Here is a 25,580-nt window from a genome sequence, read left to right on the forward strand (position 1 = left end):
AGCACCACTACTAGTATATATTGTCCGTTATTGTATATGTTCTATGGCCGATTTGCCTGTATACGAGATAAAAACCAGAGTTTCCGGGAGAGAGAAAAAAAAAATACCACCTCCGTATGAGATCGCCTAACTTACCTTCAATTGAAACCGCCTATTTAAAGATAAACGCCAATGACGTCGAATTCAGTTCTTTTCCAATCGAAGGGTCACAACGTTTTTCCAATTTCGCTACGGAGGCACTGAAATAGGAACGAATACCTCTAATTCACCTCTAGGTTATTGGTTAGAAATACGTATATGAGGTTATGCTGGTCCCAATCATAAGGCTGAGGAGAGAAGAAGAATAACTTACATAGGAGCGAATCCCTCTAATTCACCCCTAGATTGTTGGTTAGAAATAGATATGTATATGAAATTATGCTTATGCGTGTGAAATATTACACATATAAATACTTCTGAATGAGTTACAGGGGGTGACAGATTGGGATAATGGTCATACATAAGACTTGAATTTCATTTTACCAAATAGAGTACTCTGATCATGGTTTAGAAAATCTGTGATGTGATAGTTCTCTTCATATACGTTTGGCGGACTTAAGAGGTCCATGATCATTTTCCTCAGCTGTTATGCAGTACCTTCTTTGGGTATATTGGTTTTGTTTATAATAGATTTCTGTGTGATTCCTTCCTTAATAATACAGTTAGTTCGAGAAAGACTCTCTCTCTCTCTCTCCATAAAATTACGCACGTACAGTCCTCAAAGTACAGTATGTTTTCTGAGTTTGAAAATTTGAATGAAAATAATAGACGAAGTTCATGTGACGGATGATATTTTCAGACTTTAATAAAAAAACGACTGCACTTCGGCGCAGTATTCTTCTTGAAGAACGTTATTAATTTTTTTGTTTTTGAGTATATTCCTAACCTTGTAAACTATAAATTGATGATATCCGTGTTGAAAATTAAGTCTAAAAACAGTAAGCACTTCCTGCATTTGTAGATTGAAAAACAAGACAACCTGCTTCATCACGCTTTGAGTTCAAGGATACTGCTTTATATTTATCTATCCTCTGATGTACAGCACAGATCAACTAATACAAGAGAAACAATGGATAGAACATTACAAGAATTTATGGCATGACCCAAATTTAATAACAGAAAATAATGATGAAGAAATCTGCACTGATATAAAACAAATGGAATTGGAAGAACTAAAAGGAGCAATAAAAGGTATCAAAAAATAAATCAACTGGATTAAATGCCATAAATACAGATCATCTGCATACAGCTTGGGAAATGTGGTGGAGAATATTTACATTACAGATTCTTAAAATTGATAAATAACTGTTGGAGGAAATGTGAGGTTCCATCAGATTGGTCAAAAGCTAAGTATATATCTATATTTAAGAAAGGAGACAGAGATGATTGCGGAAATTAAAGAGGAATAAGTTTATTAAATACAAGTCAAAATGTACATTAAAATCCTGAATAAAAGACTTAGAAATATTGCAAACAATCTACTCTCAGAAGAACAAAATGGTTTCAGGCATGGAAGATCGTGTATAGACAATATTTATATGCTAAAAATTATTGAAAAAAAAAAAGATGAAAATTTAATTTAGAGACTCATATGGCCTTTATAGATTACGAGAAAGCTTTGATAATATACACAGAAAAAACTATGGAATATAATGAAAAAACAAATATATCCATTACATTTGTTACAAGATATACAAAGTTTATATAACGATATAAAAATACAGTTACAGTTAGTTAATAAATTAACAGAAGAGATTGAAATAAATCAGGGTGTCAGACAGGGATGTAGCTAGCTTATCCACATCTCTATTGTGTGTGTGTGTGCGTGTCCTTCATTGTCTTGTAATACAAGACAATGAAGATAACCTTCAAAAATCAGTTTACAAACTAAACAAAATACTTATTTTAAGTATTTTGTTTATGACATTTAAAAATTTCACAAAAGGAAACAAAAGTCATTTGAACGTCGGGAGCATGTTAGATCAAAAATAGTTATAGGAAATATAATAATTGAACAGATGACACAGTTTAATTATTTAGGCTGCATAATAACATATCTAAAAGATAGAGAGATACATGAAGAAACAAAGAAATTTCAGAAAATATGTGGAACAATTAAAAGGACACTGAATTAAAAAAAAAAAAAACCCGAGAAACTCAACCTTTTTTTTTAAAAAAAAAAGTAATGGCCACCTACTCTTATATTGCTCAGAAACATGGACAGTCATAAAGAAAGATGAAAGTAAAATACAAGCTACAGAGATGATATTTTTAAGAACAATTAAAGGATGTGCAAAATTGGACCATATAAGAAATGAAGATATCAGAAAAGAACTAGATATATACAACGTAAACGAAGAGATCAAGGAATATAGAGAGAAATGGAAAGAACATCTCTATTTAGAATGGAAAGATATCAGCTACCAAAAGAGGTGGATAGATATAGATTAAAAGGAAAGAGAGATAGATGAAGAGACCGGTGAAGCCGGAACAGGCAAATGCCTAATCCTTGAAGAGAAGAAGAAGAAGAATCCTTTGATATCTCTAGCACAAAAGAACAATGTACATGAATTGTGAATATTTTATCATACTCTTCTATTTTACATGCAGTATATAGTTCATGAGTGCTTTTGCATGAGATGGTGGGTTTCTTTTTTTTACGATTGTCACAGACATAATAAAAGTGTTTTTTGTTGCCTATCACAAGATTACTCTGATTTTTTCATAATTACAGAATTCAGCAAAAAATAATAGAATGTGCTTTTGTGCATTTTTAAACATTTTTGCTGTAATTTTTCTTTGAAAATAAATGCAGTTTTCTAACTTCTTGACTGTAAAGCTGGAATTTACTTAAAATAATACAAATTTCAGTCTTTTGCAGTCGATGTTGGGTCAGTTTTTCTTTGTGTTGGTATGAATGTAGGCAGTGGAACAAAGAAATAAGTTATCCGAATGGTGACCATTCATTCTTCCAGTTCTTAAGAGTGGATCGAGAAGGAATACATTTGAAATATGCATCTTTGGGTCGATCATCTTGTACATATGAATGAATCATTACAAAAATATGGAGTTTCATCTCAGAAATATGCAATACAAGAAATCTAGAAGATTTTAAACACAAGGACCCCTTTTAGGTTTGCAACTAGGATATACGAAATATTGATGTGTTGCTTCCTCTGTGAAAGGAATAGCAACTCCACAATCTCAAAACAGTGTTAAAGACTGGTCTTCTCTCTATCTATCTGTAGTTTTCCACTAAGTGAAAAAAATATAAAAAACCGCATTATCTTTAAATTTTGCCATCCTTTCATCTTAAATTATAATTAATGGCAAATATAGTTAAGCAGTAGATGACGACGAAGTTGGTTGAAACTATCTTTGTAGTCATCTGCTGCAATTTACCAATTTACATGTTGAAATGCATTTCTCCATGATCAGCTTTTCATCCTAATAATACACAAACCGAACAGGCAATCTCTCTCTCTCTCTCTCTCTCTCTCTCACACACACACACACACACACACACACACACACACACACACACACACACACACACACACACACACACACACACACACACACACACACACACACACACACACAGAAATAAACCGATAAAGTATTTTATCATACTGAAATATGCGGTTTATATGTGAAAACAATCGACAATCTCTTTGTTAGGCCACTTTGCCAAAGTGGCCTGATGTCATGCTTTAGTATAGTTTCTGCAAAAAAAAAAAAAAAGTGGCGGGAAGTTATTTAAAATGATGTCGCTTTACTAAACAAGTCGAAGCATTTTTTCGAAAAATTTTGACTTTTCTAAGAAATATTCATAGAAAAATCATTCATAATTTTTTTTTTTTTTTTAAAAGTTGAATAAAACAGAATTCAATTTTTTTTAAAAAAATGAAACAGAAAAATGAAGGGCAAAGAAATATGCTTTTGCAACTCAAAACTCGTATACGAGTGAGTGAGTACAGTATTATATTATTAGTTTTCCTTTTCCCTCTTCACTAAAATGATTCATTTTTCGGATAGTATATTAATCAGCAATTAACTCAAGAATGTACTTATTTTATTACAATGATTCTGGTAAATTTATAGAAAAAGACAGAGCTAAGATAATGATAAGTACATGCTGGATTTCCGTTCAGGACACAGATTAGTCATCATCACTAACATTATGTTCCAGCATAAAGATTCACATCGAGAGAAAACACAGGAAATGTGTCTTATTGCCTATGTTATTGTTGATGTCATATATTCGCGCTAGTTCAGGATTAAAGAGCATACAGGGATTTGAAATATGATGTGATCCAGTGGCGCACTCAGGATTTAATCTTGGAGGGGGCCGAGTTGAGTAGACGATTTGCGAATACACACTACGCATCGCATACGACCTATGACTAAGCATCTGCAGTGATCGCTAATTCATAAGTAGTATAGAAATAGAAGACACGACACAACAAATAAAACAAATGAATTTTAATTAGGAAAAGATTTTTGGAAAATTTTCTAGTGTTTTTTCCTTTTCTTTCGGGGTGCCCGGGCCCCTTGATTCCCCCCCCCCTCTGGGTGCGCCACTGATGTGATCACCGTTTACTTTTGAGCAGGGTGTGTAGCGGAGTGGAGTAGGGCGCCCTCCTGCAATGAGTCTTCGGATTCCTTGGAGGTGTCACATAATAATAATAATAATAATATTGACAAAAAATATATATATATTAAATTCTTTAAAAGAATCAAAGCTTTCAGAGGTAAAAGCTCATTTTTCTTAAATATAAACATTTGTCAGTGGAAAAAAAAAAAAGTTCGAAAGAAATGAAAACAATATAAAACTTTGGAGACGCAATAGAGTGGCAGATTATGAAGAAAACATTGATTGATTTCCAGCCATGGCGAAGTAACTGTAAAGATAGAAAATCAGAATCCCCGTTGTCGAATTAGTAACTTAAAGAGGCAGTAATGGAAAGAAGAAAGCATATTGAACGTTCTTAGCAAGTAAGTCAGCATGTGCTCTGAGAGAATATAGAAAAAAATGTAAGGAAGCAGTGTCCAAAAGTAGGTCATGGGAAATCTTTGAAAAGATTTAGAAGATAAATATCAGGAAGGCGGGAAAAGGTTAGAGGCTATTCAAAAAAACTTAAAAATGAGGAAGGAGTACTGTAATACTGTAAAATGAATTAGAGATGATAGAGATGATATTCAAGATGTTTGGAAGATTGTTAAATGAAACAAGGAGTGACAGTAGCTACACAAATATTCTCTACGAACATAGGAGATAAATATCATGAAGGTGACAAAGTACTGTACCAGGACAAAGTACTGTAACAAGAATCAGAAATAAAAGATACAAGACAACTAATGGTATTCAGCAAATACTTTTGAAGATAGTTAAATGAAACTAGAAGTGGCTGAATTGTGTTAGACGATTTCTATCGAATCGCCTACTATAGGAAAACTGGGAGTGCATATCAACATAGAGGTAGAAAAAGCAATTAAAAATCTGAAATATGGCGAGATATAGGGAGTAGGTCATATTCGATTAAAAATGCTGAAATAAAGGCATAAAATTTTACGTTGGCTGAACTGTATAATTCCGAAAGTATGGACTGAAGCTCGAATCCTGGTTGGAATAAAGCTCTCAGTACCCATCTATAAGAAGGGAAATACATTTGAATGTGAGAATTGCAGAGGAATTTTCCTACTGAGTGTACCAAGCAAGATTTATGCAAGCAGGCTTGAAAAGAAGCTAAGAAAAAATGTAGAAGAGAAACTTGGAGAAGTTTCTTAACAAACTGGACTGAGACCAGATTTTTACTTTAAGACAAATAGTTGAGAAATCATGAAATTATAACAAGGACCAGCAATTAAGTTTTTTTTTAGATCTAGAAAAAACATGAGACAAGGTGCCAGTTTTTCTAAACGCTACAGTTATATAATGTAAATGCGACATTATGTCAAGCAATACAATGTCTATATTAAAGTTGTAGCTTCACATTTAGAATTGAAGGAATTGCAGGAAGTTGATTTGATGTAAAATCAGATGCAAACTGTCTCACTGTTATTCACTATCTATATAGATAACATTATGAGGAAAAGCGGTATTAAGCTTGATATTAAAATTGGACATGTTAATCTCAGATCTTTACTTTATGCAGATGATGTTATATTCTTAAATAAATCCAGTACAAGTCTGCAGGGATTCCCTAACCAAGCTGAATCACTGCTGTAACAAATTCAGTAGAAAGACAAATTATGAAAACAGACAGGAATTAGAAAGACAGAAATTATGAAAACAGACAGGAACTTTTGAAACATCATCTGCATCCTGAATGGAGAACCTGTGGAACAAATAAAGCATTTCAGCTGTTGTAAAATTTATAACGAAGATAAAAAATTAAATATGGAAATAGACAATATAACAAGCAATACTGATATGGTGGGGAGTCAACTGAATAAATTTATATGGAATAAGAGAAATTAGTCAAAACAACAAACTTTCTGTATACAAGACAGTACTCAAACCATTTTTAACTTATGGATCTGAGAGCTGTTTAGAAATATAACTATTGATCAAAGACTTACGCAAATGTGAGAGTTCGGGGAAAAATTAGGGGAGTGAACAGAATCATATTAATTCAGAATTCGGCATAAATTCAGAATCATTAAAAATGAAGATACAGTATTAGGAAGGAACTTGACATTGTTATAATTCAGGAATGTGCGAGGAATGATAATCTTGGATGGTATAGTCACTTTATTTATTTATTTATTTATTTATTTTGTCCTCCTTACTTTCGAAAGGTTGAAAACTTATGGTACATTAGTATCGCAGGAACTTATTTTATAAAAAAAATTTACATAGCCCAGAATCCCCGCCTAGAGACCAAAACCAAACATGGAACTCTTTTAAGCCTCTTCAAACGCCTTCAGTAAACGGGTTGGTGGTCTCAAATCGATTCCTCCCGCTAGTCGGGAGGAATCCTCAGATTCTTGTGTCAACAGGAAATCTGACCCTTTCTTGTTGGCTCTCGAATTACCTGTCTGATTTTGTAATAACTCTGAGTGCTCGATATTATGAATGTTATGTAAAAAAATCATTGATTTCTGACAATTGAGAAAATTCTCTCGTTTAAAATATTCCTTTTGAGCATTGTAAGTTACTTCAAAGAGGAAACTGTTGCTGTGTAACAGTGGGGAAAATTTTCTCTCCAGACAATACGACCTTCCTTTGTCTCTGCTCGGAGGTCGGTTTTAAACATTAAGCAACTAAAACAAATTAGAAATATCTAATTTTTAGCATTTAAGAATATCAGGTATGCATGTGCAAGGTAGCTCACGATTTCATCGTAAATGTGAAGGCTTTTTATGACAAATTAATCTTTCAGATCTCGCTCTCAATCTAGAATAAAAATAGGGATGAATGTAAGTGCATATTTTACTTTGTTTGTGATCCAAAAAAAAGTAACTGATTATCGCTTTTTGTAAACTAAATTAGTATTAATTCCTTTTATATATTTGACTCTATGGCACGAGTTTTCTTTTCTCTCCCAATGAACGATTCATCTCACTTCCCCTTAATCTTTCCCCTTGATGCAATTTCTAATCTAAAAATTAGAAAACTAGTAAACTAATATCAGATCAAATGAGGTTTATTTACCAAATAAAAATTGTAGTACATATTTCTGTGGATCGCTGTATCATATTTGTTACCAATCTATGCAAAGTATCTTATTATTATGATTGTTATTTCTAAATTATTTTACTACCATTAAAAACACATTTTCATTGTCACTTCAAGTGTCATAGCAATAGCAGGTTGACAATTATAGATGTTCTTAACTTTAAATTACATAAAATACTTTTTTGAATTCTCTTCAACACACGTTTTCAATCTAGTGTTGGGGGATGTAAAAGGATGAAAGGACATGTAAATAATAGTTTGTAATCTACTATGGTCATTAAGTGAAATGCTGGTTATTTATATCTCAAGTTAATGAAACACATTTACTTTAATTCGATCAACTTACTGATTACGTGAGATAATATTGACACCCCCCTCCCCATCCCATCATCCCAGATAATCTTAAAAGGAACGGCGAAAGTGAAATATCACTTCATCTTGCGTGGTTACGGTGGAAGAGGGCTTTGGAATAAAAAACTCTGCAATCACCCGGCCGGGAAGTTCTTTGGCGATACTTTCGCTTACAGTAGGAATAGTTTCCTCCATCTGCATTTTCTCCATCGTTGATACTGGCTTTTGTGAATGTTTCTTTGTATTTAAAGTAAGGTTTGATGGTTCTCTCCCATTTTCTTTGTTTGCTGTAAAATGTTCCGTGTATGAATCCTGGGAAATGGTTCTCATTGTGAAACTTCTAGTCATATCTCGTACTATTGGTCTGCCACAGCAACTAAGACGTTTGAATAATTCCGCTTTAAACCGACGATTACTTAAAGCATAGATATAAGCGTCTAACACTGCTGCCAGTTTACAAAACAATGCTGGTGCCATAGATGATGTAGGAGTCACTAGAGTCTTGTCGGTAAATATGCCCAACAAAGCCACAGCCGCATAAGGTGTCCAAGCTACTACCCACAAAGTTATGAGACAAAAAGCAATCTTAGCCAATCGAACTTCCGTCTTCTGCTGGTTACAGAAATTGATATTTTCGACATTCATTCTTTTTACATTTTCATGAAACAGCTTCTGATTGCGACGGACAGCAGCTGCAATGCCCCAGTAGCACCAACAGATAATAACAAGGGGTACACACCAAGCTGCCACAAAATAAGTAAAGATAAAGACACGATTCATCCAATCTTGAACTAAATAATCGAAACTGCAACTGCTTAAATATCCTTCCGGTACGTAGCGATTGATTCCGAGTACTGGAAGAATGCTAAATATGAGAGAGTAGATCCAGACAGCGACTATAGCTATCGTCGCCTTCTTTCGAGTCATTCTGCCGGCGTCATCGAAAGGTCGGGAAATTATGAGGAATCGCTCTATTGACATTGCTGTGATTGTCATAATAGACAAGGTTCCAGATAAAGCTCCTATTAGTCCATATAGTGGGCATGCTGTAATAAATAAATAAATAAATAAATCAGTTTCTGGTTATAGCCAAATTCTTATTTAATCAATGCTTTAAGTATAAATCTCGGCAAAATGTATTTGATTTATTTTTGAAAAGATGAGAATCTGGATGTGTGAAGTACTTTTGAAAACCAGTACTGGAAGTACTTTTTGAGTACTTTGCCTAGCTTAGAGTATAGAATACTTGTAAACTGAACATTCAAACAAGACATGTATAGTGGTGTTTCAAAATATAAGGTAACAGCACAGTGCATAATGAAATCTCGTTGTTCGCAGGTGTACACTGCTAGCAGTACACGTGACTGGTCAATTGGAAAGTTGTAAACCATCTGCTGCACAGTTCTAATCTTGCCTATAATGCTTTCCATCTCTTTGGAGTACTGAACACGCTATTATTTCGTGGTTAGAGATATTTTGACACATGCTTCGAAACTATAGTGGGACAAAAACCGTAAACATCTTGGGCCAGTCTGTGAAAAAGTGAAGCCTGGCGAATTCAGTGTGTCATATCAGAATAAAGCGGTTTATATATAAAAACGAAGTCTTTCCCATAAGGGTGCAGATAACCTTATTTTGTCGAAAACACTTTCCTAGATGCAGTTATTTTAAACGCTGGAGAATATCAGTAAGATTATTAAAAATAAAGTAATTGATAAAACGTATATAAATATAAAATTTGAACAGATACATTTAACTTCAATTTTTTAAACAAAAAATGCTAGAAGTGCATTTTGAATGCGTTTAGGTTAATTTTTATAAATCATACTAAATAATTAACAACAATTTCTTATTTTAAAATCAAGAGAGAGCTATGATTTATCGATGTTTAGTATCAGTGCGTGAATTTTCACATTTTCATGTTCTTATTAACTACGAACAAAGGAACCGTCTCTACAGACAGCTATAAGTTTATATTATTTGCACTTAACATGTACCTAAAGACAGAGTAATTACATGTAATTGTATTGCTGGGAACATAAATATGAAGGAATACAAAAACACAAAAATATGTTTTGTATTCCTCCATATCCTTCCTTTGTGAAACACTAGGGGTACTAGAAATGCCTGACGCGGTAACTGACACAGGTTATCGAGCACACTAACAGGAATACAACAGCTGAACTGTTCCTGTCTCGTGTCACATTCTTCGAAAATCGTTATCCGTCGTAGCACTATATTTATAACCAGACAGTCACGAAAGTTAATTCTTACCAACCGACAATTGATCAACAGACAGTAATACTTCCTGGTTTGATCAACCTTTTCTCATACACTTATATTTGCACAGAAAAAAAGAAAATAAATAAACGCATCTCCTCTCTCACCCAGAAAAAATAGAACAAAACGCATTTAGTTGCAATCGGTCCCACACATTTTACCCCTTTAGCCACGGGTTATTCTTCGGTTTATGCAGTATATTTAGTATTAATATACTTTAGTATATTAATACTAAAGTATACCACCAACATTGAAAATTAATTGTATTTCTCATTTTATCATTCGTACTGTATCGAATGATCGGTCATATTTATTATATTTACGCAGTTCATTAACTTTTATAAATAGTCTTCTTCAGTCGATGCTTTAAACCAAGAAATCACACGCCTAGAAAATATCTTTCACTCTCGGCAATAACCCCATTCACTCAGTCCGAAATCGTGTGTTTTCCTCCCAAAGCAAATTATGTGAATTTTAATTTAAAACTAATTTAAATTTTATTTAAAAATTTTAATTTTCTTTTTTAAATAATCTAATACGTTCTGCTGTTGACCACTTGCGTTGTTCTATTTACATCACCACGTGGCTCTCATGTCTTAAAATATATGTCTTAAAAAATGAAGCGCCTCCGTAGCGCAATTGGAAGAACGATGGTACATTTTGCGCCCTTCGATTGGAATAGGCCTAAGAACACACGCAATTTACAGACAAAATAATACTACTCATGGGCGGTGGATGGCGTTGATGGAGATGATTGGTAGTAGAGGTTCGGTGTAGTGGTGGAGACGGTTGTATAGTAGGTGTCCTTCTGCGATGAGTCTTCGGACTCATTGGAGGTGTCACGAACTCATGACTTGTCATTTTCGGATTGAAATATCTGGTCATTAATGTTTAATTATTTATTCGTTGTTATCCTTGTGTTTTCGTACTATTTATTATTATTTTTTTTTTTAATTCATTGATCCATGTTTCATTTCAGTTATTGGATATGTACATTTCGACGCTCACATATTTGTGCTTCTGAAATTTTTTTCCAAATTATACATTTTCAACTATATCAAGTCCGGCACCAAATATCGTTTCAGCCTTTCCTTCAAGAAATACACACCTAGGTATGTCTTGTTAATACTTTTAATATATATATATGAGATTTTATTTAATTAGGTAAAAGCACCTTATGGTAACTTGTTTTGGTAAAATATTTATAAGCTCTGTATCACTTAACCTTGGTATTTCTAAGCCTGGCTCCCACTGATGAGACCTCAATAAAGGTCGAAACCGGTCTGGGTAGTGGCCCCTTGCCTTTAATGCATAGCATCATACATCTCCGCAAGGGGATGTGCTTTGAATTATGGAAAAATACTAAGGAAAGTGATTGGAGCTTATTCCACCTTTACCACGAGTTGCCTAAGACTTGCACTACTTGCGGGTCACCCAGACTTGCAGTACTTGCAGGCGCAAACTTGACTTACTTGTCTGTTTGCTTACTTGGGAAAAAAGATTAAAACCTAGCTTATAAAATTGCTTGGTATCTTTAACACACACACACACACACACACACACACACATATATATATATATATATAACTTAATTTTAAACCTTAGGTTAGATTAAAACTTTGCTATTTTTCGTTCTTTTCAAGTAAGTATATTCTTGGTGGTTAATAACCGACAATAAAAATTTATTACTGTGATTACGTGACATCTCCAGAGTCCTATCGCATCATTTCCCTGCTCTACCTCCAACAACACACAACGCTATCTGCAGAATAGTATTAATATCAATAATAGTATTTTTGTCTATAAATTACGTGTGTTCTCTTAGCTGATTTGCATGTATGCAGGATAAAAAATCCGAGTCACTGAAGATAAAAACCCTGTCACCCTCATATGAGTTGGGCTAACTCACCTTCAATTGAAAAGGCCCATATAAAGATCCTCTCGTCACGACGAGAATCGAACTCCGGTCTTTCCCAATCGAAGGGCTCAATGTCCTATTGTTCTCGCAATTGCACTACAATTTCTTTCTTTCAAAGAAAGAAAGTAATAAGCATAGGCGTTTCACAGAGGTCTGTGATCAGGAAACCTATTTAAATCGTCTGATAAATAGAATAAATGATTTTATTCGGAAGGTAGCATAACAGCATTTTTACCAAAGGTAACATAAACGTAGATCAAACTAGGAAGTATCACCATCGATTGATCAATTGTCGGTTGGTAAGAATTAAGTGTCGCGACTGGTTATAAATAGACCACACGAGAAAAGATCAATTTAACTGTTATTTTACTCCCCGTCATTATGTCGACAAGTCGAATCAGTTACCGCGCGTGAGGCATTTCTAGTGCTCCAAATGTTTCACAAGGAAGGGAGGGGAATACGGAACATAGTTTCAAAGCATGCATTTCTCGACACTTTCCTGGTTTGTTCAGAGGTGGGATGTCTGTAGGATAAAAACAATTGACTTAATTACTGGAAAATGAATGCCGATCTTTCAGAGCACTTTTGAGAGGCCGACGGAGCGAGATCTGAACGATATGTAAGACGCTGTAGGACGCAGTCAGGGACGTCCCTCCCCTGTGAGATCTGCGGAGGGAGGGGGGGGGTTGTAAAGCAAGAGATGGACAGCTGTAATTTATTTTTTTAAAATAAATTTAAATATCTAAGAAAAATGGTCAGATGAACTTGACTTGAAAAATACTGTCACTACAACAGAAGCATTTATTTGACATTTCAGATTTTTTTTTTTTAACGTAGCTTATGTGTTGAATGCAATACTTATTTTGATAAATATTAGCGTTGATTATTTTATAAAGAGAGATTGGGATGCCGAACGTTTTTCATTACAAAGGGCCTGGAAACTGATCCTGTAGGACATCAAACAATAACGTTTGGAGTTTTTCTGCCCCCCCCCCCAAATATTACAATATTTTGTACATAAAGAGGTGTGTCGACGGCAAAACTGTCAACGACTTAAAGAAGGAACAAATGAACACGTAACACAAATAATCGTCACTCGATTCTTGCATCAATGATTCATGTTATTGATTTCAAAATGAAATTAAGACAAGAGAAAATTAATGAAATTTTTACCTTGCAGGTAAAAAGAAAGTCATTGATTTAAACTTTTGGACTGTTAGAATTTCATCTGAAGCAACTAAGGAGCTAAGATGGCCATGAGAAGTTTTTATCTTAGGGATTTCTTGCAGTCTGAAGTTATAAAGAATGGACAGACAATCACACACACACACACACACACACACACACACACACACACACACACACACACACACACACACACACACACACACACACACACACACACGAGTATATATTATTATTATTATTAGTAGTAGTAGTAGTAGTAGTATATATGAGGCCTCCAGGAGTCAAGGACTCATCGAGGGAGGCTATAAATCACGCAAACCATCTATCCTTCCCTTAAATTCATTCACACTAGATGCACTCACTACTCCTAAGAGCAGTTATTCCGCTCACTCACTGCTCTCTGGGAGAAAAACCTAGCTCTTACCCCTTTTTTGACTGTGAACAACCTTAACTTCCATTGATTCCCCCGAGTTCTCTCCCCACCTTCCATTTAACAAAAAAATTTCATCAGTTGATATCCTACGAGTATAACACCCATTCAAACGTTTATAGACCTCTATCATATCACCCCTATTTCTCTTGTTAACCAGCGTGTGCAATCCATATACTCGTAATCTGTCCTCATAATCTAAATCCCATAATCTGGATATAATCTTTGTAACTCTTCTTTGCACCCTTTCCACAGCTTCTTTATCCTCTTGGAACCCGGGAGACCAAATCTGCGCACAATAATCCAGGGGTGGTCTTATCAAAGCCTTATAAAGAAGCAAAATGACTTCCTTATCCTTACATGTCAAGGTTCGCTTCAACATCGCAATTATCCTCTGAGTTGTATTTGCAACTTTTGCTATGTGACCTTTGAACTTTAAATTCCTATCTACCAATACGCGAAGATCCCTTGCTTCTTCCGTTTCTTGTAGCATAACCCCGCTAATATAATATGCCGTTGGAACTCTAATCACTCCAAAGTGCATAACTTTACATTTACTAACATTAAACTGATAGCCATTTTCGATAGAAATTTGCCCAAATTTCCAATCTATTCAAATCGTTTTGTAATTGCTGAATATCAGTAGCATCCCCGATTGCCCTGCCTATCTTCGCATCATCGGCAAACAATTGCACATCTGATGTTAGATCCTGCCTGATGTCATTAATGTACAGATATTGAACAATATGTATACCACTTTTTGATATAACTACTCCTGATTTCTGTAACTACCCCTAATCCAAGTCAAGACGTTATATTCCAATCCCATATTCTCCAGTTTATGCAACAGCCTTTCGTGTGGTATTCTATCAAATGCCTTAGAAAAATCCAACAGCATCATAGCGTATCCATTCCCTTTATCCAATTCGGCCGTAACATTGTTATAAAATATGAGCAAATTGCTAAAACATGACCTTCCTTTAGTAAATCCACGCTATTCCTTTCAGAGTGTAGAATGTTTGTCTATCATTTCTGTATGCGAGTTCTTACCAACTTCTCTAAAATTTTCACTACCGCACCAGAGATCCTGATAGGTCGGTAGTTAGACACATCAGTTTTTGCACCACCCTTGTGCAATGGAACTATCATACATTCCTTCCATTCCAGTGGTATCATTCCTGAGATGAGACTCAAGTTATACAAACATGTGAAAGGCGTAGTCATTTCGGCTGAGCATTCCTTTAGCAAACGGACTGATATTCCATCTGTCCCTATAGACAAATTCTTATCCAAGTTATGCAACAGCTCTTCAACTCATTTTCATGAATTCTAATTCTGATAGCCAGGTTTCACTATTGCCAACCATCTTACGCCACATCGTATTTAATAAAGCAATGAACTCAACCCCTTTGTTTCTAATGCTCCTGGCATTTGTGTATAGACAAAATAAATTACCACCCAGCCTATTCTTATAATTAGATATGCAATCTATTTGATCTTGTTCTAGAATTTTCTCTTTTCCTTCCCCAGACATACGTAAAATGTCCGAACCCAAAGCATATTTTTCCACCCCTTCGCCACATGCATAACCATGTTCGAAGATATTCATATCTTCATCACGTTTGCACCATAGCTGAACTTTCACATACATTTTTCCCATTCCTCCCTTGATGGTCTAGTTTCCCTGACTCTCTGCATTAGATCTCGTACCAAGAAGTAATTTCTCCAGGTTTCTGATGCCAAATGAAATCAAGTGCAGGCTATCCTTCTTATACAAGTCTTTTCTGCCATCAAATACACTCCCTCACACATCTAAAAACTCGCATCCATATCTTCTACATAGCCTGCGCGTGAAATCATTTGCTATCACCGCCCTTCTTCTTAACTTAGTACTATCATATCTGGTAGTAATCCTTATATATATATATACAGGGTGTTCGGGATAAATTTGACATATTTATAATTAATTATATTTTTCCGTAAGTTACATGTATTAACACACACTTCTCTTCATTTAAAAGTTTGGACCCTTCTTCATTCATATACAAGATGTCAGAAAGGATGGATAGCTGGAACCCACCTGAATCATGGAAGAGAATAACTTGTATCATGATGATTCGTGCCCGCCATCAAAATAAGGATATTACGACTGCTGCCCAATGCTCCCTGAATACAGTAAAAACAATCAGGCATGAACTAGAGACTTGCAATGGTGACTACGAGGATGTAGCAAGAAGAAAGATCCCTAGCAGACGATCTGATTGCGTTCGTACAGCAGAATTCCTCGCAAATCTGCAGGAACAGGTGTTGAAGAACCCTGGCATTGGAATTCGGGCTTTGTTCGTGGAGTTGCTAACTGTAGTCAAGCCCTGGATAACAAGGGTAGCCAATGGTAGGCCGTATGTATGGCAGCAGGATTCGGCCCCTTGCCACACCTCTGGGAAAAGTCAAAAATGGTTGTCTGAAAATTTCTACGACTTCACCAGTCCAAATGTTTGGCCTCCAAACTCCCCAGACCTTAACCCCATGGATTATTTTGTATGGGGCGCAGTTGAAAAAGACACCAATCGCACTTCCAGTAATACAAAAGCCCAGTTAATGGATAAAATTAAAACAGTTTTTGCGGCCCTTCCCAGGGAGACTGTAGCATCAGCTTGTTCGAGGTTCCGAAGCAGAATTGAAGCTGTGATCGATGCTAATGGTGGTTATTTTGAGTAAATCTTGTTGATAGTATTGTAATTAACTCTGCCTGTAATGTTTTTTTTGTCAATTCATTAAATTTAATAGATACAAAGAAGATTTTCTTTTTCCTTACGAAACTGTCAAATTTATCCCGAACACCCTGTATATATAAAGATGATATTAATAAAAAAAACATTCATAACAACTTACCTATTGTTCCCACAGCAGTTCGCAGACTGAGACTATTGTAAACAAACATTGGAATCATGCACATCATCATGAAGTCGCTGGTAGCTAGATTAACCACTAGATAATGGGAAGGTGTTCTTAGAGACTTTGTTCTGTGTGAAAAAAAAAAAACATACTTTAATTAATTACTTGATGGAAAAGATAAGAAGCCGATCAATTTAATTATTTTTTGCTATTTTAAGATTGAGAACTAGGGTGGTTATTTTTTTGTTAATCCCCACCCATGAAAGGTTATAAACCTATTGTACATTCATATTAAGGGAAACGTGGGGGTGGAATGTATGTGTGTGTGTGTGTGTGTGTTCAAAAATACAGTCAGTCCTCGACTCACGACGTAAGCACGATTTACGATCACCCGTACTTACGCCGACCATCCCATTAACACATTCACCTAATACCACCCCCACTGCTGCAACCCATGGACTGAGATGTTATTGTTGACTTCAAGGCATATAATTTAAAAAATAATTTTATAATTTTGCTCAGTCTTTCGCGGCTACTGAGGGTGACAAAACCCTGACTTTTGGAAGTAATATAATATCTTGCAGATGCAGCATAGAGTGAGATGACAGTAGAGTGTATGGACAGTGTTTGGAAGAAGCTGCTGAAAATTCACAGGATTCGACAAAAACTAAGCTTACGAAAGACTGGTGACAAGATAGTGCTACTAGCTAAAGAGTTGAAATTGGAGATTGACTGTCGATGTAGAGCACGCGTAACCTCTTCCAGTGAATTGTCCAATCACTCGATCTGTTTCCATCCGGTTATTTTACTAGTAAGCGCACAAAACTACTGTATATCATGTTTCACGACTCATAATAGTACAGTACTGCACAAAAATTTTATAATTTGTACTTTTAGACTTCCATCATTCATTAAAATTCTTCTGTTGATGAGACCACTGCTACTCGGGCCCATCCATGTACACTATTCTGATCGTAAAAATGTAAGCGGACTAGTTGAGGGGTGGGGGAGAAATCCTAGAAGTCCGATTTCTTTAAGAGAAAAGGATTCGTTATCACGAAGAAAAGATGAAACTCAATTCAAATGAAAATTGAGAAACAATTTAACTTGCATATAATATAGCCCTTCTTGGAAAGAAGTCAACGGACACCATAGTGTGTTGAACAAACAGCCATGGCGCCCACCTTAATACGATGTAGAACCTCCTTTCGCTGAGATGATGTAACAGTACTTTCCACAAAAGTACGATAGCGATCAATGGAAATTTTAGACCATTCTTCATATAGGCATGTAATGAGATCCTGGACTGTTATTTGGCGGACGCCCCGTGACCTCACTCGACGCTCCAGTTCATGCCACAGATGTTCAACAGCGTAGAGATCAGGGCTCTGTGGAGGTAAATCAAGTGTACTGCCTACAAATACGACTCGTTTCATGGTACGATGCGCCTTGCTCATGAGGGTGTCCGGTGACTTCTTTCCAAGCAATATATATATGCACTTGATGTGTTTTCTCAAGTTCCGTTTGAATTGAGTTTCATGTTTTCCTTTGTATAATTTTCTTTCATAGAATGCAATCCTTGTTTTTGTTTTTTTAGTGGCATGCGGACGAGTATATAAAATTCCTTCATAAATTTTGCATCAAATGCAAATAATAAAAATGCACAACAGGAAAAAAAAATAATTGGATAGTAACTTGAGCAGTAAAGTAAACTAAAATTTTATTTTGAAGGGGGATGGGTTCGATGCTGAGACAAAATCCTTATATCGGGATCTTTTCAGGCATAGGAATTTTGCGCAATATAGTTGTGAGATAGTATCAATAGAATTTTGGAGCTTTTAAGAATTTAAGGAAGAGATAAAAACAGTTCACCTACATACTCCTATGGGTTTAAGAAGTAAATAATCAATTCACGATGTGAAATTCCTTAAAACAGGAGGAAAAACATAGGATACTTAGTTACTGAAATTCATGTCACCAAATACAAGTATTCTGGTTTGCCTACTGGTCATGTTAGCCACGTAAATAGCATCTCGATTGTCCAACCACAAGGTATTATGGATTTGATTTCCACTATGTCATAGGTATTTGGAAAATACTAGATGGTAGATGATTTTTATCACCCAGCATGATGAAAATTACAAGCGGGGACGTCCCGCTTGTAATTTTCAATATGGCCAGCCTATACCACTCGGTCTATGCTGGCCATATTGATATTTAATTAAAATATTAGAGATACCAGAACTCAGACTTTTTTAGGACCATTGGAGCCCAAAGTGACTGATAGTATTTTTATTGCTGAACTTCATCTTTAATCTCAAAAGTAGTTTCTGATTATCTAACTCCCGCAAGATACTAATATATTTCTGTTAATACTAATCCTCATAATCATATATCTAAATAATAATAATAATTATTATTATTACATAATACCTCCAGGGAGTCCAAAGACTCTTCGAGGGAGGGCACCCACTCTACAACTCTCCGTCTCCACCACTCCACTAGCCGCAACTACCGTCATCATCTACACCAATGCCATCTACTGCCGACCACCACTATAATTTCACAGACAATCACAATACTAATACTAATACTAATTAGATAACACTAATCTTTCTTGAATGAAATTCACATAAAATAAAACAATAGAGCCTCAGTAGCGTGAATGAACTTAGTCCATCATGTCCGGTTAAATAATCCGGGAACCTTACTCTAAAGATCAAATAATCTTTTTTTTTTAAATGCCGGTTTAGACCTGTAGTAAACAGGGGGGGGGGGTCTCACAGCGACGATTAAAAAAATCATCTTATTACTTAAAGACGTTTACAAATATCTATGCCACAGATCACTGAGCCCAGAAGAGGCTACCACTCGGTCTAGGCTGGCCATATTGATATGCAATTAAAATATTAGAGATACCAGAACTCAGATAAAACCAGTCATTATCATCATAGCGCTGTGGAAAGGAACAACGATGCAACATACTGTTTGATTGGAAAAGGGTTGATCTAAAGGTGTAACCAGTTCTCAAACCACAGTGGCAGAATTTTTCTTTCCGGAAACTTTTTTTTTTTTTTTTTAATACGTAAATTTTCAGATCAAAACATATTTATTTAATGGATGGAGAGCAGCCTTCCATTATGGCTCATGAGAATATATTGAGGTAATAAGTAATAATTTTTTGAAATAAATTTTTATAGCATCATCGTTATATACACAATCATGTCTAAAAGGATTAAATCTCACTTCAGCTACAAAATCTCACTTCACCTACACACAAAAAAAAAAAGAAAAGAATCCTCTGTGCAATTCGTTAACGCGTCAGGATAATATTAGATTAAAAAATAATAATTTTAGAAGTTGGATTAACTGGAAATGCTTTTTTGTGTGTATGATAAAGATACTTTATCATATAATATCAGAAAAACGACAGTAAATTATGTCCTAAGAAGTAACTGGACACACCGAACACCTGAAAAAGTCTGAATTCTGGTATCTCCAATATTTTAATTACATATCAATATGGTCAGCCTAAACCGAGTGTTAGCCTCTTCTACATGCTCTGGGCTCAGTGATTTGTATCAGAGTTATCAGGATTGTTAGTTATATGATGTATGAAATTTGGCATCATTTATCAAAGGTAACATTATTATAATCCCCCAATCTAGATGGCTTCCTTAAAGATTGGGGATAGCATTTTTGAAAATAGCGTGGGAATTAAATGACAATTTATTATTATTTAATCGTATCGCAGTTTTTAAGATGTCTCATCTATTTAGGATCTTATCTATGCCACAGTCCTATAGGTTATTGTAGCCGCTGAAAATGTATTGCTTACGTGTTGATGAACAACTTACTCGTAAGTCGATTCTTGTGTTGCTCTGTATTCTTCTTTGTAATAGTGTCGCAGTATTACCATAATGTTGCAAAAAAAAAAGGAGCATTGAGAATCTATTATGTTGATGGACTGCTTTCTATTAGCTCTGACAAGTTTTATAGCTTTTCATTCACACAACTCTCTCTCTCTCTCTCTCTCTCTCTCTCTCTCTCTCATTACTAACTTCTGTACTACTTTGTATTTTTGTATATCAGAGTTCTGAAGATGGGTGGGACTATGTTTCCAATTTACAATAATAATAATAATAAGAAGAAGATACTTCAAAAAAAAAAACTAGTTATTGATAACACGCAATTTCCATAAACATAGTTTAGCATTTCGATCATTTTAAATGACGAACGAACTGTGACCGTTTCGCTTACATCATTTCAATAAGAGAGTGCTTTCACAACACTAAGAAAACATGCTTACTGCTAAACAAAATTTAGCCATGTAGGAACACATCCCAACCTTTGTGTTGGTCTAGTGCAGTGGTTCTTAACCTGGGGCGTGTGTACCCCTGGGGGTGCGAGAGAAGTTTCTAAATTTTGACCCAGATTCGATGGACGACACCTATTTAATAAAAGACGATCTTATTGAAATACGAGCCAATGCACGTGTTCAAATAGAATTTGAAAAACTGGACTTCTGGTGTACACAGTTAGAACCTTATCCACAGCTGACAAAAGCAGCATTGCAGATACTTTTATCATTTGCCACTACCTACCTGTGTGAAATGGGATTTTCATCACTTTTGCACATAAAAACAAAAGCCAGAAATCTCTTAAATGCAAGTGATGACTTACGCGTGGCTCTTTCAAAAAAGGAGCCTCGCTTCAAAAGTATTATTATGAATAAACAACAACATAGCCATTAAAAATTGAGATATTGTTTTGTATGTATATGTAAATGTATGTGTTTATTTTTCAATAAATAAATTATCTTGCAATAGATGTAATTTCCTAAATAAAGAAATACAAACACATTTTTCAAGGGGATGCGAGAACTTATTTTTAGATTCAAGGGGGAGCCGATCACTGCCGATCACTGAAAAGGTTAAGACCCACTGGTCTAGTGTAACCGCGTCCTCAAGTAATACTACACGTTGTCGTTACCATACTGAGAATGTGCCTTAGGTTTCGACACGAGTGACAGATTTGATTTTCATGTATTACTCCGACTATTATTTATACTCTTCTTTTCACCTATTCTGATATCCCTTTTTCCCCCCTACTGACTTCGCCCATCTGACTGCCAATATGTATTATTTCGGGTTCTCAAATGCACTCTTACTAATTCGTGATACGAAGAATTACTTATAATGATTGAAGAGTTACCTCTTCATATTGAAGATGGATGAAGGTACTATCACATTTAACAAAAAAAAAAAAAAAAAAAAAAGAATTCAAGATCTTTTACACGAAAGAATATGTTATGTCGATATTGTTACCTTCACATCTATTTCTGTAGGTCTACATTCGTTCTTTACAGTCCTTTCACAAATTAATAAGCTAACCCCAGTGCAAGTAGTTAGAAATAAATAGGTTAGTTACTCAAAAACGTTATTTGTTAACAGACCTTGTCCCTTCAGTTGTAACTTAGTATGCATTACAAGATGCGGTTAAAGAAGTTTGTATCAATAACTTATCAATATCAAAAAAGAAATAACTTACGTGAAGAACAACCAAAGTACTGTTCCATTGCCCAGGACGCCAAGGATCATAATGATAATGTACATTGCCCCAAGTGTGTATTGCACGGTAGGATCAGGCGGCGAAAACTGTAGCCAGTGCTCTGGTACTAATGCTTGTAACTCGGGCGTAAGAATATCTCTCCATTTCAAAGGACCGCGTTTACACGTGGTATTCGAGATTTCTTGTAGTATCCCCAGAGTAGCATTTGTAGACAAAGGAAGGTTGTTGCATTCGTTCATGTTGCCTTGAAAGTATATCCCCAATGAATGCTTGAAGTCAAGTAGCTGATCGCCATTAGTTGAAGCCAAAGAATATTTCAAGATTTTTATTTTTTTTTTTTAATTACAATGGGGCTTTTAGTCATTCTTTTTCGTGCTGAGTGGTCACTCCGTACATCACGTGATGTGCAGGTAGCAACGCACGTGCCGTTTACACGGAGGTAACGTAGCTATTGGTATCACCGTTAGAGCAATTCGTTCAGGATGAATTGAGCACGCAGATGCAAGATGACAATCGACCTTTCAAGGAAGACTTTATAGTACCGCGTTCGTAATTCTAAGAACGAGTTCATAGACAGAATAGAAGAAAGTCAAATATTGGAATTATGAGAAATAATGAATATAACGTGCACGTTAGAAGATTTGGAACATGTAGAGATTCAATGCTTGATTTACCATCTTCCCTGTTGCCGTGCTGCAAGAAGATTTACTATTAGGATAGCTAAATAATTAAATATATGATAATAATAATAATCAGATTGCATACTTCTGTATCACTTATATGTTAACAAACTTCAGTTAAGGTAGAACTTCTGAGATTATAAATGAAAACAAAACTCAAGCCAAGCCATGTGTCGCCATATTATACCTCTAAACATTCCAAAGATGAATTGTGGGGATGCAACATAGGAATTCCCATATATAAACACCTCGTCATCATAAACACCCTATATATCATCACCCTCATTTAGTTGGTCATGTGCATAGTGAAATCGACCCGGCTTTTATAGTAAAAACAAAAATCATAATCAAACAGTACTGTGAATTTACCATAGAAACACATACAGCATTTGTAGGTTACTGGAAAACTCTTGGAAAGTAATAAAAAACCGTTATCTGTGAATCATATTCAAACGGTTGAACATTCCAGATTAGCTGCTCTCAGATGTAGCTAATATAATACAGAAACTATCAAACAGCTGTAAGAACTATGGAAACCAATAAACAAAGGAGGCCATCAAGGGTGTCCGATGTCACCACTTTTATTTAATACCTATTTTAAATATATATTCTTCATTTCTTTATATCTATATAGATGTAATAGATATTATTCGGGTTTATTTTATCTTTATTTTTGTTAAATAGAAAGCGTTGTCTTTTTTTTTCTTTCTTCTTTCGTCTAGGCATAGACGCCAATAATTGTCAGGAAGCCATGACTTATTTGTAATCTTAATTCTATAATTCTCTTGATCCAATATTCATAATGTGTGACATTTTCTTAATTGATTTGTGAATAATATTCATATTATCTGTTTCATGGGATTTTTTGTTTATTTCTTTGTTTATCGTATTATTTCTAATTTAAAATTTCTTTCGATTAGAGTTTTGTCTAATTCTTGGTATTTGGGATTAATTTTCTGACATTCCAAGTGATAACATTCCATATATTCTTGTTTATTTTCACTTCACCCTCTTATTCTGTTCATATCCGTTGATCTTTCAGAGAGTTCACTTTCTTGTATTCTGAAAGTTTAGAGTAAAAAGAAATTCAGCTAGTTGGAGTGTTTACCGACAATCCATTTCCTAGTTTGGTGATGGGCTGCCATCTTAAGGTCTCTAAAACTGACTTTTATAAATTGCACGGCATACCTTTCTACTTCTGTTTGCAGTAACCTCTTCTGCCTGAAGTGGTGGCTGCTGTTTGTGCAGTCTTTTCTTCCGTCTGTATCTGGCCAAGCTTTCTGCTGGAGGTCGTATTCATTCTTTCACTTAGTTGGTTAGGCTTTCTGGTTCTCTGTATGGAATTGAAGGAATTGAATTTGAGAGGGATTGTCCTGCTTAAGAGGATGGATCATATATTGCACATCCTTCTTGTTTGAACTGTACACATAACAATAAAACTAAATAAATCTTTGAACGTCGTTTGTTCCCTAAAGAGAGTAGGCCAACTCTTTTAGTCCTAACATGCAGAAAGCGAACCTGGCTGAGGAAAAAAAAAAGTTCCTTTAATAAAATAGTTTTCTTATTCTTGTTTCATTCCTGTTATCTCTTTATATTTAATAGTTCATTACATTGATTTCTAATGTCTCCATATTTGTTTCTGAATATAATAATAAATAATATTCTTTTGTTAATTCTTTTAATACTTTTGCATTGTTCTCAGTTATTTTACTGTTTGGTACTTCTTTACATCTGTTTTTGTTAATCAGAGTTAGTTTTGTTTTGGAAGGAAAAAAAAAACTACTTGCGCTGCCAAAGATACGGCTGTAAACAGGCCTAGAAAAAGTTCCTCTAGATGGTGTTTTTGCACCAAAAAAAAAAAAAATACTGTTATTTTTTATTCCTCCGAGGGAGTAGGTGAGGCTATTTTATATTGCAGCAATTCCGATTTTTGGCTAGATGGAATTGAATAAAACTTTGAATATAGATAAACACAAGAGTCCTTGTGAGTCAATTTGTGGTTGCAATCGGTGCATCTTTATGGAAAGAAATTCGCAAGATGATCTACATCATATAAATAATTCTACACTGACTGGATGGAATTTAATGAGATTTGGTATTGTAGAGGCAGAGTTAGGGGAAACAAAATTATATCCATAATTCTCAAGATACCTACATACACGCTGTATTTTTTGATGCACTCATCAAATTTTTACAAAAGTGTCGTCACTTGTTCGAAACAACGTAAATCATAAACGTCAGTCGGGCATTTCTCGCGAGATAAAAAAAAAATTATTAATCGTAAACTCAGTATAAATAATAATGATAATAATAATTATTATTGTGATTTTTGTGAATTTCTTGTAATTCTATTCTCTGCTTTTATTTCCTTATTTATTTCTTTCGTTCCCATAATTCTTTAGCTCTGAATATCATGAAGTCCATATTACCTCCATCCCCTTAATATATATCCCCCCCCAGTGACTTTAAATACTTGCTGATGATATTAGTTTTAAATATTTCTCAACAATTATTTATTTCCATTTCATTAAAATTGTTACTTCA

At 35.0% G+C, this 25,580-nt stretch overlaps 1 protein-coding gene across 1 annotated transcript; it reads right to left on the reverse strand.

Moving 5' to 3' along the window:
• Nucleotides 1-7,766: 7,766 nt before the first annotated feature.
• Nucleotides 7,767-22,595, reverse strand: LOC150096297 (opsin, ultraviolet-sensitive-like). Its single transcript, XM_090409024.1, has 3 exons — nt 22,336-22,595; nt 16,783-16,913; nt 7,767-9,120 (listed from the first exon to the last, which is right to left on the reverse strand). The coding sequence occupies exons 1-3, from the start codon at nt 22,593-22,595 to the stop codon at nt 8,126-8,128; spliced, it is 1,386 nt and encodes a 461-aa protein (XP_090265150.1). The 3' UTR covers nt 7,767-8,125.
• Between the last annotated feature and the right edge of the window lie 2,985 nt (nt 22,596-25,580).

Source organism: Typopeltis vanoorti, chromosome 19 (genome assembly GCF_054136105.1).
Source record: "Typopeltis vanoorti isolate ZY-2024b chromosome 19, IOZ_Tvanoo_1.0, whole genome shotgun sequence".
NCBI classification, from domain to species: domain Eukaryota; kingdom Metazoa; phylum Arthropoda; class Arachnida; order Uropygi; family Thelyphonidae; genus Typopeltis; species Typopeltis vanoorti.

Bases quoted from the DNA above. Each gene is read 5' to 3' on its own strand.
- LOC150096297 (XM_090409024.1), bottom strand. From the start codon at position 22,595: ATGAACGAATGCAACAACCTTCCTTTGTCTACAAATGCTACTCTGGGG. The intron at 16,914-22,335 runs GTAAGTTATTTC...TTTTTCACACAG, and splicing joins GTACTTTGGTTGTTCTTCAC to AACAAAGTCTCTAAGAACAC. The intron at 9,121-16,782 runs GTAAGTTGTTAT...TATTTATTACAG, and splicing joins AACTGCTGTGGGAACAATAG to CATGCCCACTATATGGACTA.